We start from the raw sequence: 15,946 nt of genomic DNA, 5'->3' as shown, positions 1-15,946 counted from the left end.
ATTTGGTCTGCTGGGGTCGTTTGTATATTAGTGACAGCCAGTAAAACGTGATAGGGGTTGGTTCAAATGGACACAGAAATAGAAAAGAACAAGTACCGAGAGGTCATACGTTTTTGACTCTAGAAAAAAAGTACTCCCAATGAAATTCTTGACCGCATGTCACAAGTGTATGGGGATAAGTGCTCTAGCTATACTACTATTAAACGTTGGACAGCTATGTTTAAGGCTGGGAGAACAAAGCCTTGATGATGACCCTGGGTCTGTACGTCCCTCAACTTCCATCAATGAATTTCAATTGAAGAGTTAGAAAAACTTTAACTGTCAGATAGACGTATTAACAGTGCTGAACTTGAAGAAGACACAGGTCCTAGACATGGTTCCATGGCAACTTTTATTCATGAACATTTACAGATGCATAGGATCTCTGCCAAAGTTTCTAAATTCTGATCTTAGGGAAAAAAGAACTGATATTGCTTGAAACAATTTAGAGCTAATTTAAGAGTATTTCGTCAAATTCAAAAAGAGATAAGTAACGGATGATGAAACATTGGTCTGCCACTATGATCCCGGGTAAAAACGTCAATCCATGGAATGACACCATTCCACTTCTCCGGCACCAAAGACATTTTAAGCCTTCAAGATCAGTGAAGAAAGTTATGGCCAATGTATTCTATTCTGTGTTGCAAAGGGTGTGATCCTTGTTGATGACTTAGAAAGTCAAAAAACGATTACCGGAGCCTACAATGCTGATTTGCTTCATCGCCTGAGAGATTCTATCAAAGAAAAGCGGCGAGGAATGCTGGCTGCTGGAGTTCTACTACTTCATGACAACGCCTCTTCTCGCACTTCTCGACATGCGAAAGCTGCTCTCCGACAACGTGGGTTCGAAGAGCCTCCTCACCCTCGATACTCGCATGACCTGGCTCCAAGTGATTTCCACCTGTTTCCTAAACTGAAATAACACCTTCGTGGATAGCATTATGACGACAACGATGACCTCAAAGCTGCCGTGAATGGGTTTTTTTCAGGGTGGCTTCAGAAAACTTTTTCCCTGAATTGAATTGAAAAGCTTCACTATCGATATAAAAAGTGTATTGAAAAGCTTGGAGATTATGTTGAAAATTAAAATTAAAAACACTTTCACGGTTGTTGGTTATGTTTGTTGGCTTAGAACTGTTTGAGCAGCCCTGGTAGAGTTTTGTAACCTGAAGATGTTATAACGTTAAATTTTGTTTGAGGACGACGCGTAGACAAAGGAATAAGAATCAGAGGTGGATAATGTGATTTGAAACTCTGATTGGTCAGAATTGATCAGAATCGAATTATCTCAAACTATTGGTAGTATTTAACGTTGCTTTGCACAGTATTCCAACTACACTGCCAGGCAAAAGAAAGTTTACACCTGAAAATTGGATCTGACCACAAAATTACAAACGTTATCAAAAAGCTATCCGGCTGAAACTTTAGGTCCAAAACACACCCACGATACCTGTATCAAATACATCACCATCGAATAACCATTTTTTACTTGTTTCATTTTCAGGCACCATCAAACATGGTTGCATGCCTTCCTTTGTCCCGACAGTTTTTATTACAGTGCACGGTCGGCCCAGTCGTCTAAGGCACCGCGATTCGCTGTGCAGAGTTGTGTCCATTTGGTACGCCAGAAACCTATGATTGTGTGTTCGAATCCCGGTTCGCCCAAATTATATTTCAAGATTTGTCAGCACCTTACCAGTGCACGTGGGTTTCAACGAAGTGGTAAACGTCTGAAACCTGCATCACTTCGGGCTTTCCTCCCACATTATGCTGACACGCCGTGATATAACTGGAATACTGTTAAAAGCGGCGTTAAACCCAACTCACTCACTCACTCACTCTATTACAATGTGGGAAAGTCGTAGACATTTTTGACACTTTCACGTCCGCCATGGTCACATGGTTATGGTGCTGACAAACAAAGGCTCGTAATCCGGGCGCTTTTAGGATTGAATGCCAGGGTCCTCGGATCCTGATACACCTAAGGGGAAGCATATTATACCACTTTCTATCACATCACGGTGCACTGGTGCATAAAAATGTGGACGTATGTTCATAAGCGCACAGAGGTTTCAAATAAGTGAGTCCCTTACAGTAAGCATTGTTTATATATGTCTACCTGTACGCAGCAGACGTAATTCAAAATTAACAATCATCGGCTTTAGTTTCAACAAAATCAGTAAATGCGCTATCATGTCACCGGATTGGCAGGTTCCTCACTGGATTGTCTGGTCGTGACTTGTTTGTTTACAGGCGTCAGGCAACAAACAAACATTACATTTTATACAAATTGTGTGATGTTCAGTGATCCATTCCTATTATTCTCACCTCTATTTTGCCTTATACCTCTATTTTGCCTTTTCGGCAGATAATTGAAACTGATTATTCTCTGGCGTTGACGTGTTATATTCACGCTTTAATGATTAGTGACAAATTAAACTGTCAATTTAACATTTGAAAAATCAAACTGGGCGCTCGTCTTCAAACATATAAGCGTTTCTGCATTTACAAGTAGCATTACTCTGATGAAACGACAACAGGTGCATTTACCAATTGATACCCTGATCACTGCACATGCAAAGTGCATCATAAGCTCCGTGGAAGGATGCAAGGCAAAGCCGCCCGTTGAACATGAAACCGCATCATGAACCATAAACCGTGAACAGATGCGGGTACAATGCCCGGGCATGAGGGTGTTATATCATATACACACTAGCGCGAGGTTAACGTATGATCAAATGTCTTGGTTGTTTCATATGACCTTGAGTTAACAAGGTGAGGTGAAATGGGGTTTAACGTCGCGTCCAAGATTATTGCACTTATATAGCGATGTGCATGTACGTGTGTGTGTTTGTGTGGCTGCTTGTACTTGTCCGGACTGATGTCGATTTATAGTGCTAGCTCACTGAGATACCATGCTGCAGTTTAACATGAATACCCCACTCAGACACAGTACACTGACTCCGAGCCGACCAGTCCTTGTTTTAGCCCCTTAATGCCGAGCGCCAGACAGGGTATCAACAAGTACCATCTTTTAACGTCTTTGGTATGACGCTGAGATGACAATGGCTAAGATGTGTACTTGTGTTAAACTTGACTAAATATGATGTCGACCAAAGCAATACAGAACCAAGATGGCCGCCGAAAGAGTGTCACCCACATTACACTGGACTAGCACTGTAAAACCAGCATACGTACTGACTAGTACAAGCACACACACACACACACACACACTCAACACACACACACTCAACACACACACACTCAACACACACACACACACACACACTCAACACACACACACACACACTCAACACACACACACACTCACACACTCAACACACACACTCTCTCACACACACTCAACACACACACTCAACACACACACACACACACACACACTCAACACAAACACACACACTCAACACAAACACACACACACACACACACATATTTTCAAATATATTTGTTATAAACATATTAACTATATTTTATATTTTGATCTTAAATCCATATTGAATATCCACAGTTTTTAGATTATTAGATACGGGTTTGGTATAAATAATTTTATCTTTTTTTCAATTAGATTTGCACCCAAAGCTATTAATATTGTTGACTGATAGTATCGTGCACGGTAACAAATCTATAAGCTCCCAAGGACGATCTCCGTTGACAGCATTAAATAGAACACTTGATTAAAAGCTGATTGAATATATTTACATACAATGCTTTAGCCTTGACAGAGGTTGCTGGTGGCGTCAGGTCAGATTACACTGAGGTGTGATAACGAATTAACATCATGTTGCCACTAGACACGGGTACATGCATGCATACGAAGAAAACCTTGGTGAAACTGCAATAATTACAATTTTAAGACGGATCAATAAGAATTAAGCATTCGATGATAATAAATTTGATTGATTCAGGATTTTTGAAGGTACAATATATGGAAGCATAACTTCATTGGTTTTACACGCTGATTTTATGACTTCATTTATGAACGCTCATATTCGAAGGGGTGAGATAGCTTTTATTTGTTTATTTATTGTTGAACGCCGCACTCAGCAATTTTCAAGCTATTTGACGACGGTCTGTAAATAATCGAGTCTTGGCCAGACAATCCAGTGATTGACACCATGAGAATCGATCCACGCAATTAAGGTACGATGACATGCATCAACCAAGTCAGGGAGCCTGACCACCCGATCCCGTTAGTCGCCTCTTACGACAAGCATAGTCGCCTTTTACGGCAAGCATGAGTTCCTTAAGACCTATTCTACCCCGAATCTTCAAGGGTTGGGTGAGATAGCAGCGGGAGGAGTTTGGGTGGGGATGGGGGTACGGGTGGAAAACTGGTAGCCCCGCTGGATTGGTCATTGTAGGTCCCTGAGATCGGATTGCCGTGGGTTCGAATCCCATGTTCGCAGTGATAATGACGCTTGGTTTGTCAGTGCAATACGAGAGAGCGTGGTTCCAGCGAAGTGGTCAACTCTGTATGAGATCCCTGGATACGATCTCCTGTATACGATCTCCTGTATAAGATCCCTGTATGAGATCTCCTGTATAAGATCCCTGTATGAGATCTCCTGTATAAGATCTCCTGTATGAGATCTCCTGTATAAGATCCCTGTATGAGATCTCCTGTATAAGATCCCTGTATGAGATCTCCTGTATAAGATCCCTGTATACGATCTCCTGTATAAGATCCCTGTATGAGATCTCCTGTATAAGATCTCCTGTATGAGATCTCCTGTATAAGATCCCTGTATGAGATCTGCTGTATGAGATCCCTGTATGAGATCCCCTGTATGCGGTCCCCTGTATGAGATCCCCTGTATGAGGTCCCCTGTATAAGATCCCCTGTATGAGATCCCTGTATGAGATCCCTATATGAGATCTCCTGTATAAGATCCCTGTATGAGATCTCCTGTATAAGATCTCCTGTATAAGATCCCTGTATGAGATCCCTGTATGAGATCCCTGTATGAGATCCCTGTACGAGATCCCTGTATAAGATTTGTATATGATCCCTGTATGATGTCCCTATATGAGGTCCCCTGTATGAGATTCCTGTTTTACGCCGCTTTTAGCAATATTCCAGAAATATCACGGCGGGGGACACCAGAAATGGGCTTCACACATTGTACTTCAGTAAGTAGAGAATGTTATATTTTATGTAGTGAAGGATGTACCGACTCAATTATTTATTATTCTATTTATGTACGTTGAGGTAGCCTAGTGTTTGTTTTCTTGTGAGAGCCTTCTGCAAAACCCGGGTTGAAATCAACCATAGTTCATATGGCTAAATATTGTCGAATAAAATTATAAAACCTCCATCTCACTCTTCTTGCGTAAGTGGAGGGTGGCCCAGTCGTCTTAGGCGCCGCGAATCGCTGTGCAGAGTTGCATCCCTTGGACATGCCAGAAACCTATGATTGTGGGTTCGAATCCCGGTTCGCCCCGAGTATGTTTCTAGGTTTGTCAGCACCATACCCGTGCTCGTGGGTTTCACCGAAGTGGTAAACGTCTGAGACCTGCATCACTTCGGGTTTTCCTCCCACATTAAGCTGACACGCCGCGATATAACTGGAATACTGTTAAAAGCGGGGCTAAACCCGACTCGCTCACTCTTGCGTAAATTATCTGTTTTCCTAAGCATAACCGGATATTTAAGGATCGGGCGGTCAATTACGTGACCTTGCTCATTTAATTACTCCGACGTTGCTCTTGTTATCAATCACCGGTTTGTCTGACCCAGAAATCGAATATTGATTAAATGTTGATTCGGGTATGAATACGTCTCCGAACAACGAGCCCGTTGCTTGAACCAGTTGGCCAGACTCCGTCACTTGGCTGATTGTGTAGCATCGTACTCCGACGATGTGATTCGCTGCTCGTGCGATTCATCATTGGTTTGTCTGGTCGAGACTCGAACACCGGAAGACCTTTTCATATTGCAAATAGTTGCTTTTGCTATCTGTTTGTTTTTGTTTAGCGCGTCAGTCAACAAAATATATCACGTCAACATACATGTATATCAATATGTATATGGCGGCTACCTGTAAAAAATCAAACTTGGGCCATGATTGATATTGTCAACAATGACTTACGTCGCGTTCCTGATTAACCAATCCATTGATTACTGGGTATACATTCTAATAAATACATGCGAAAAACACTTTCCATAATCATAAAAAATAACTGCTAAACACATGCAAAGGCAAGTAAATTATTCACTTGAAAAAAACCACACAGGAACACAAGTCAAAATAAGGAATTGCATCAGACATTATTTCTGTCACTGATGCTAATGATTGACTTCTACAACAGACAACGGCCTTACTGTCCTACGACTTCACCGACATGAAGGTAGCTGCTGACATCACCACCATGGTTGACGGCATGACGTCAAGGAACAAGACGATCATCGACTACAACAAGGTAAGCACGTCTAGAAAGATAAATCTCATGTTTCTCCTGCTATACTTTAATTACTGAAAAATAATCGTTTTATTCCGAAGTAAAATAGAGGCCTGTTTCGATATTCTTCCAACACCGGTTAAAATAATCCTTTATCATATCATTAAATATGTTTCTTGTTTCTCGTGGCCCACATGGCTAATATTTGACCTAAATTAATATCTTGCAAATGTTAAGGACTGTTAAGAAATTACTTTTCAGCTCCAAGTTCGTTTTTGTACTGGATTTAGACTTTTCGCACGCGTCATGTCATTCATAATGTGTCAGATTCGCGGTGACTATGGACGGAGTCTCGCTTCAACGGACGAATATGGAATACTACAAGGAACATTGTCGCGTTGTCGCGCATTTTAACGTCTTTTTTACACATTTTTGATGGGGCGACAATGCGACAACGCGATATATTTTGACCTTGAAAAATGTCGGGCTATCGCCTTGTCGGGCTTTGGTAAAATAAAAAAGATGCGACAACGCGACAATACAGCAAATTGCCAAATTGTCGCATTGTCACAATTTCGCGCTTTGGTTAAACTTTTTGCTTGTTTTTGCAAGGGCGACAATGCGACAACACGACAATGTCCCTAAAAGTATTCCATAGACCAATTAATCAGCATTCATAATCGCCAGCATGCGCATGGGCAAACATTGGAAAGTTATCACACTCGACAATTCTACTCTCATCTGGTACAGTAAACTACGTTTATAACGAACATGCTTAAAGCGAACTAACGGACATAACGAACTCTTTTTGGTCCCGTCCATTTGCTGAATATATGCTTATAACGAACTACGGTTATAACGAACTAGAATTAGTGGTCCCTTTGAGTTCTTTATAACCGTAGTCTGCTTTATTTGTCTGTATATTCGACACACGGCAATTCGGGAAGCTGATGGCGTCACTGCAGTCATAAGTGACTCACTTTGTCTGCAAAGCGATCTCAGAGATAAGACGACTGAAAGTTCTATGTAGAGATTATTATCAGAGCATGTGTGTCAAATTGATATTTTATTGAACCAGTGTCAGAATTCTTGTAGGATGATACATGAATTCTCACACGAGTTTCATAAAATCAGTAGGACCCACATGCGCGTGCAATAATTCCTTCATGAGCCATTATGTTTAACACCCTGGATGCCACAGGGACACATATGTCCCTCCTCTACAACCCTCACTTTGAAGTCGAATAAAATTCAAAATACATCACCCACACAACTACACTTTACAGTTTTTTTTAGTTATGTCGTTCAGATATTAGGCAGTATTTTGTTCGCTCACAGTTTCCGTAAAGCTTCTTAATAAAAAAATTGTCGCACAGTACTTTAATCGGTGTACGATAAAAAGCGGAGAAATTTACTGTTTTTCAACGCAGAATAAATTCTCGGACAACACTTAGGAGTGTCTTTTTTTAAAACCAGTATGATATTTACAGTTAAATTTACACCATCAAATGGGAAATTTAATATTCTCCACTTCTGCGTAATTTTATAGCCAGAGGTAGATCCAGTGCCGCGTGAGCGCAATTCTCGCACAACCTTCACTTTTCCGATCTTAGGAAAAGGTGCGTCAGAAAAAAAACTCGGCATCCAGAGGGTTAATCCGCCTTTCTAGTTCCCACTTAGAAACAAAAGCGCTGATTTTAATTTATAACGTCCTTCCAAAGTGACGCCATTCTGTCCTTGATTTTTGCAGAAAATGATTTATAACTACAACGAGATGACGGGCGATTGTACCGTGAGTCCGTTTGACCAACCCTTCAGGAAGGCCTGCGTCCCAGGTGAGCTTAGTGATCTTAGTGATCTTAGTGATTGAGTGAATGTTGTTTACTGCCGGAACTAACTCGATCTATTCAAGCTATACCACTGGTATCAGGCAAACACGCGACTGAAAACATAAACAACGATCCTCGCCATCGGGGAACGATGACGTGTATCCAGCCGTGTCGCAGATAATGATCACACGATCCAATCTAATCGCCTCTTACGACGAGCATTAGGGTGTTAGGTTTAGTCCTCCTGTAGTTGATTTCTGCCATTTTAGTACCTTTGTGTTTTATTGCGAAGGCGAGGACGCTTTGTGAAAATTCAAAGACGCGATGTGATGATACAAATTAAAGATCCGATGTGATGATACAAAGACGCGATGTGATGATACAAATTAAAGATCCTATGTGGTGTTACAAAGACCCGCTGCAATGATACAAATTAAAGATCCGATCTTGTGATACAAAGACCCGCTGCAATGATACAAATTAAAGATCCGATCTTGTGATACAAAGACCCGCTGCAATGATACAAATTAAAGATCCGATCTTGTGATACAAAGACCCGCTGCAATGATACAAATTAAAGATCCGATCTTGTGATACAAAGACCCGCTGCAATGATACAAATTAAAGATCCGATGTGATGATACAAAGACGCCATATGATGATACAAATTAAAGACCCGCTGCGATGATACAAATTAAAAATCCGATGTGGTGATACAAAGACGCGATGTGGTGATACAAATTAAAGATCCGATGTGGTGATACAAAGACGCGATGCGATGATACAAAGATCCGATGTGGTGATACAAAGACGCGATGTGATGATAAAAATTAAAGATCCGATGTGATGATACAAAGAGGCGATGTGATGATACAAATTAAAGATCCGATGTGATGATACAAAGACGCCATATGATGATACAAATTAAAGATCCGATGTGGTGATGTGATACAAAGACGCCATATGATGATACAAATTAAAGATCCGATGTGGTGATGTGATACAAAGACGCGATGTGATGATACAAATTAAAGATCCGATGTGGTGATACAAAGACGCGATGTGATGATACAAATTAAAGATCCGATGTGGTGATGTGATACAAAGACGCGATGTGATGATACAAATTAAAGATCCGATGTGGTGATACAAAGACGCGATGTGATGATACAAATTAAAGATCCGATGTGGTGATGTGATACAAAGACGCCATATGATGATACAAATTAAAGATCCGATGTGGTGATGTGATACAAAGACGCGATGTGATGATACAAATTAAAGATCCGATGTGGTGATACAAAGACGCGATGTGATGATACAAATTAAAGATCCGATGTGGTGATGTGATACAAAGACGCGATGTGGTGATACAAATTAAAGATCCGATGTGGTGATACAAAGACGCGATGCGATGATACAAAGATCCGATGTGGTGATACAAAGACGCGATGTGATGATACAAATTAAAGATCCGATGTGGTGATACAAAGACGCGATGTGATGATACAAATTAAAGATCTGATGTGGTGATGTGATACAAAGACGCGATGTGATGATACAAATTAAAGATCCGATACGGTGATACAAAGACGCGATGTGATGATACAAATTAAAGATCCGATACGGTGATACAAAGACGCGATGTGATGATACAAATTAAAGATCCGATGTGGTGATGTGATACAAAGACGCGATGTGATGATACAAGTTAAAGATCCGATGTGGTGATACAAAGACGCGATGTGATGATACAAATTAAAGATCCGATGTGGTGATACAAAGACGCGATGTGATGATACAAATTAAAGATCCGATGTGGTGATACAAAGACGCGATGTGATGATACAAATTAAAGATCCGATGTGGTGATACAAAGACGCGATGTGATGATACAAAGACTTGGAATTCTTACATATGTCGGCTACAGCCAAATTAATATGAACTCCATTGATACAAGCATACCATTACACTCACTCACTCGCCAATCGTTGTATTTTTACAGATGCAACAGCCATTGTGACAATGGAATTCATTTTTAATCACTGTCGTAGCTCTAAGATCTCATTGTCTCCCAGGGCCCGGTTCAACAAGGCGCTCGTAGAGCTACAACAGTCGTAATTCTATGTTAAAGTATTGAGTTACGATCACCTAGCTCAGCGCTACACCAGCCGTAATTCTATATTAATGTATTGAGTTACGATCACCTAGCTCAGCGCTACACCAGCCGTAATTCTATGTTAATGTATTGAGTTACGATCACCTAGCTCAGCGCTACACCAGCCGTAATTCTATGTTAATGTATTGAGTTACGATCACCTAGCTCAGCGCTACACCAGCCTTAAGTCTATGTTAATGTACGTGTGTTGCGATCACCTCAGCGCTACAACAGCCGTAAGTCTATGTTAAAGTATTGAGTTACGATCACCTTAGCGCTACGACAGCCGTAGTTATATGCCATTGTATATGAGTTACGGTCACCTTAGCGCTACAAAAGTCGTAAGTCTATGTTAAAGTATATGAGTTACGATCACCTTAGCGCTACGACTGCCGTAAGTCTATGTTAAAGTATTGAGTTACGATCACCTTAGCGCTACGACAGCCGTAGTTATATGCCATTGTATATGAGTTACGATCACCTTAGCGCTACAACAGTCGTAAGTCTATGTTAAAGTATATGAGTTACGATCACCTCAGCGCTACGACTGCCGTAAGTCTATGTTAAAGTATTGAGTTACGATCACCTTAGCGCTACGACAGCCGTAGTTATATGCCATTGTATATGAGTTACGATCACCTTAGCGCTACAACAGTCGTAAGTCTATGTTAAAGTATTGAGTTACGATCACCTTAGAGCTACGACTGCCGTAAGTCTATGTTAAAGTATATGAGTTACGATCACCTTAGCGCTAACACAGCCGTACAGTCGTACGTCTATGTTAAAGTATGTAAGCTACGTTCACCTCAGCGCTCACATCATACTATCAACCAGAAGCTTCTGACTTTTGTTTCCTACAGATGATGCAAAACAGCTCGGAAATTTTTACTACGGTGCCGGTGACAACATGCTACAGGCAACGTCGTACATGCTTAATCGGAACGGCTTGACATACTACGTCTACTTCACCACAGCAGGCTGCATCCCCATCACCGAGGTCGCCGTCGGCAACATGGGCCCCAGTACGTCACTGAACATATTGCCATCACCCATATATGGTTTTTTTTGTTATAAACGCCGAGGGTCATTACCAAAGCCCTTTCCAGCATTACCGCGGCAAAAGTTACATTTGCATTAAAATTGCTTTCTCGGCTCCCTAAGGAGTATGCAAGGCTAGCTGCTGATTTGGCGCTGAAGATTTTTCTTCATTTACCATCGGGCACTGAAGACACGGCACAAGATAACGGCACAACCAGAAAGACACATGGAAGTCTCGTCACGCAAAGGGCGAATTTGTTATCATTGATACTGTCAAAGGTGTTTCACTCAATAGTTGCCTCGTGTATTCACGTGTGTGATGTCCTTTGATTCAGGTGTATGGTGTCCCTTGATTCAGGTGTATGATGTCCCTTGATTCAGGTGTATGATGTCCCTTGATTCAGGTGTACGATGTCCCTTGATTCAGGTGTATGATGTCCCTTGATTCAGGTGTATGATGTCCCTTGATTCAGGTGTATGGTGTCCCTTGATTCAGGTGTATGATGTCCATTGATTCAGGTGTATGATGTCCCTTGATTCAGGTGTATGATGTCCCTTGATTCAGGTGTATGATGTCCCTTGATTCAGGTGTATGATGTCCCTTGATTCAAGTGTATGATGTCCCTTGATTCAGGTGTATGATGTCCCTTGATTCAGGTGTATGATGTCCCTTGATTCAGGTCTATCATGTCCCTTGATTCAGGTGTATGGTGTCCCTTGATTCAGGTGTACGATGTCCCTTGTTTCATGATGTCCCTTGATTCAGGTGTATGATGTCCCTTGATTCAGGTCTATGATGTCCCTTGATTCAGGTGTATGATGTCCCTTGATTCAGGTGTATGATGTCCCTTGATTCAGGTGTATGATGTCCCTTGATTCAGGTGTATGATGTCCCTTGATTCAGGTGTATGACGTCCCTTGATTCAGGTGTATGATGTCCCTTGATTCAGGTGTATGATGTCCCTTGATTCAGGTGTATGATGTCCCTTGATTCAGGTGTATGATGTCCCTTGATTCAGGTGTATGATGTCCCTTGATTCAGGTGTATGATGTCCCTTGATTCAGGTGTATGACGTCCCTTGATTCAGGTGTATGATGTCCCTTGATCTGATGTATGGTGTCCCTTGATTCAGGTGTATGATGTCCCTTGATTCAGGTCTATCATGTCCCTTGATTCAGGTGTATGGTGTCCCTTGAATCAGGTGTATGATGTCCCTTGATTCAGGTGTATGATGTCACTTGATTTAGGTGTATGATGTCCCTTGATTCAGGTGTATGGTGTTCCTTGATTCAGGTGTATGATGTCCATTGATTCAGGTGTATGATGTCCCTTGATTCAGGTGTATGGTGTCCCTTGATTCAGGTGTATGATGTCCCTTGATTCAGGTCTATCATGTCCCTTGATTCAGGTGTATGGTGTCCCTTGATTCAGGTGTATGATGTCCCTTGATTCAGGTGTATGATGTCCCTTGATTCAGGTGTATGATGTCCCTTGATTCAAGTGTATGATGTCCTTTGATTCAGGTGTATGATGTCCCTTGATTCAGGTGTACGATGTCCCTTGATTCAAGTATGATGTCCTTTGATTCAGGTGTTTGATGTCCCTTGATTCAAGTATGATGCCTCTTGATTCAGGTGTATGATGTCCCTTGATTCAGGTGTACGATGTCCCTTGATTCAAGTATGATGCCTCTTGATTCAGGTGTATGATGTCCCTTGATTCAGGTGTATGATGTCCCTTGATTCAGGTGTATGATGTCCCTTGATTCAGGTGTATGATGTCCCTTGATTCAGGTGTATGGCGTCCTTTGATTCAGGTGTATGATGTCCCTTGATTCAGGTGTATGATGTCCCTTGATTCAGGTGTTTGATGTCCCTTGATTCAGGTGTGTGATGTCCTTTGATTCAGGTGTATGATGTCCCTTGATTCAGGTGTATGACGTCCCTTGATTCAGGTGTATGATGTCCCTTGATTCAGGTGTATGATGTCCCTTGATTCAGGTGTATGACGTCCCTTGATTCAGGTGTATGATGTCCCTTGATTCAGGTGTATGATGTCCCTTGATTCAGGTGTATGATGTCCCTTGATTCAGGTGTATGATGTCCCTTGATTCAGGTGTACGATGTCCCTTGATTCAAGTATGATGCCCCTTGATTCAGGTGTATGATGTCCCTTGATTCAGGTGTATTATGTCCATTGATTCAAGCATGATGCCCCTTGATTCAGGTGTACGATGTCCCTTGATTCAGGTGTATGACGTCCCTTGATTCAGGTGTATGACGTCCCTTGATTCAGGTGTATGATGTCCCTTGATTCAGGTGTATGATGTCCCTTGATTCAGGTGTATGATGTCCCTTGATTCAGGTGTAAAAAGCCCTGTGGATAGCTGAAGCCCCGACGTGTCATCATCTGAAAACAACACATTTATCACAATTAATGTGGTTACACTGAACATATTGCTAGATCTTCCAAGAACAACTACCGTCTCCGTGGTGTTGTGGTAGAGCGTCAGACCGGAGAGCGGAAGGTCCGGTGTTCGATCCCTGGCCGCGTCATACCAAAAGACGTTAAAAGATGGTACTTGTTACCCTGTGTGGCGCTTGGCATTAAGGGACTTAAACAAGGACTGGTCAGCTCGGGGTCAGTACACTGTACACAGTACACCGGTCTCCTCTGAGTGGACCAGTCACTATAAATCGGCATCAGTCTGGACTTGTACAAGCAGCAACACACACACACACGTGCATGCACGTCGCAATATAAGTGCAATCATCTTGGACGCGACGTTAAATCCCATTTCACCTCACCTCCAATAAACAATAATTTGAATATGGCCCAAATGTCGCTTTTTCACATTTGGTTAATTTTGTCACCTTTTGCTATGTTTTTGTGAGGGCGACAACCCGACGATGTCCGTTTTAGGAATCCATTGTAAGGCCGTGAACCGACGCAACGCTCGACCCAAGGCTGGTAAAAATTGTATGTTCTTTGGTTTTTAGCCGCCACGATGATCGCTACTGGGTTTGAAAACATCACTCCTGGCATCAAAAACTCATCTGTCTTCAGCCCACCGCCGGCATGTCAACAAGCCAAGGTGGTAAGTGCAGCCTGTCGTCTCCCGAAAGACTGTGAAGTCGTGCTATTGTGTTCATACATAACTTATAGGTTGACTTCGGTTACACTAAGTAAAGCACTTTCAGGTGCACCACTTCTTCCGGTCTTACTGTTACGATCCCCAGTCTAACTGATACGATCCCCGGTCTAACTGATACGATCCCCGGTCCAACTGATACGATCCCCAGTCTAACTGATACGATCCACTGTCTAACTGATACGATCCACAGTCTAACTAAAACGATCCACTGTCTAACTGATACGATTAGCGGTCTAACAGATACGATCCCCAGTCTAACTGATACGATCCACTGTCTAACTGATACGATCCACTGTCTAACTGATACGATCCCCAGGCTAACTGATACGATCCCCAATCTAACTGATACGATCCCCGGCCTAACTGACACGATCCCCGGTCTGACTGATACGATCACCAATCTAACTGATACGATCATCAGTCTAACTGATACGATCATCAGTCTAACTGATACGATCCTCAGTCTGACTGATACGATCCCCAGTCTAACTGATACGATCCTCAGTCTGACTGATACGACCACCAATCTAACTGATACGATCCACTGTCTAACTGATACGATCCCCAAGCTAACTGATACGATCCCCAGTCTAACTGATACGATCCTCAGTCTGACTGATACGATCCCCAATCTAACGATCCAATCAATCAATTAATCAACCAAGCAATCAATGCTATGTCAGAATGTACTTGTTATAGTTACTGTCATTTCAGCAACATTTCCAGAAGAGTGAGAGGCGTGGTCTCCTTGGTCTCCACCTGTAGTTACCTACCTTGGACTAACTGTCTTACCACAAGGGGTCGCTGTTCTGCCTGGTACAGAAGCACGTGACAGAAACACAATGTGTCAATCTGATATCAATAAAGAGTCACAGGCAGAGTGATGTCCCCTTGTTTTCTCATTGTTTGTTGTTTTATGCCGCGATTCATATCACGGCGGCCGACCGGGAACGATGACACGCAATCAACCAAGACAGCGACTGTGAGTATGATTTTACGCCGCTTCTAGCAATACTCACGGCGGGGGAAACCAGAAATGGGCTTCACACATTGGACCCATGTAGGAATCGAAGCCGGGTCTTCGGCGTTCCGCTTTCGCGCACTTATGGCATGTTTAGCTCGTCTCCAAAGGTCGACATCGCGAGAAGGCGAGATCGCGAGAATGTCCCTACCTAACGCATATCCTTTACAATGAAATTAAATTACTTCTGATAAATATTTAAGTTTTGGATCGATTTAAGCGTGTTGCAGGGCACAGCTTATTTCTATATTCTATACTCTATACTGCGAAGACTCAAAGTGAAGGG

General features: G+C 42.2%; 1 protein-coding gene across 1 annotated transcript; it reads left to right on the top strand.

Moving 5' to 3' along the window:
- Positions 1-854: 854 nt before the first annotated feature.
- LOC139460392 (ependymin-related protein 1-like) lies at positions 855-15,404 on the top strand. The gene is made up of 6 exons (XM_071241887.1): positions 855-929; positions 6,370-6,480; positions 8,210-8,294; positions 11,307-11,468; positions 14,485-14,582; positions 15,354-15,404. Exons 1-6 carry the CDS (start codon positions 855-857, stop codon positions 15,402-15,404), a joined length of 582 nt encoding a protein of 193 aa, XP_071097988.1.
- Positions 15,405-15,946: the final 542 nt, after the last annotated feature.

This window comes from Haliotis cracherodii, unplaced genomic scaffold, assembly GCF_022045235.1.
Source record: "Haliotis cracherodii isolate W230 unplaced genomic scaffold, xgHalCrac1.p SCAF_14, whole genome shotgun sequence".
In the NCBI taxonomy this organism is placed as follows: domain Eukaryota; kingdom Metazoa; phylum Mollusca; class Gastropoda; order Lepetellida; family Haliotidae; genus Haliotis; species Haliotis cracherodii.
Note: the sequence above shows the minus strand (reverse complement) of the source record. Positions and strands in the feature narration are given on the sequence as shown.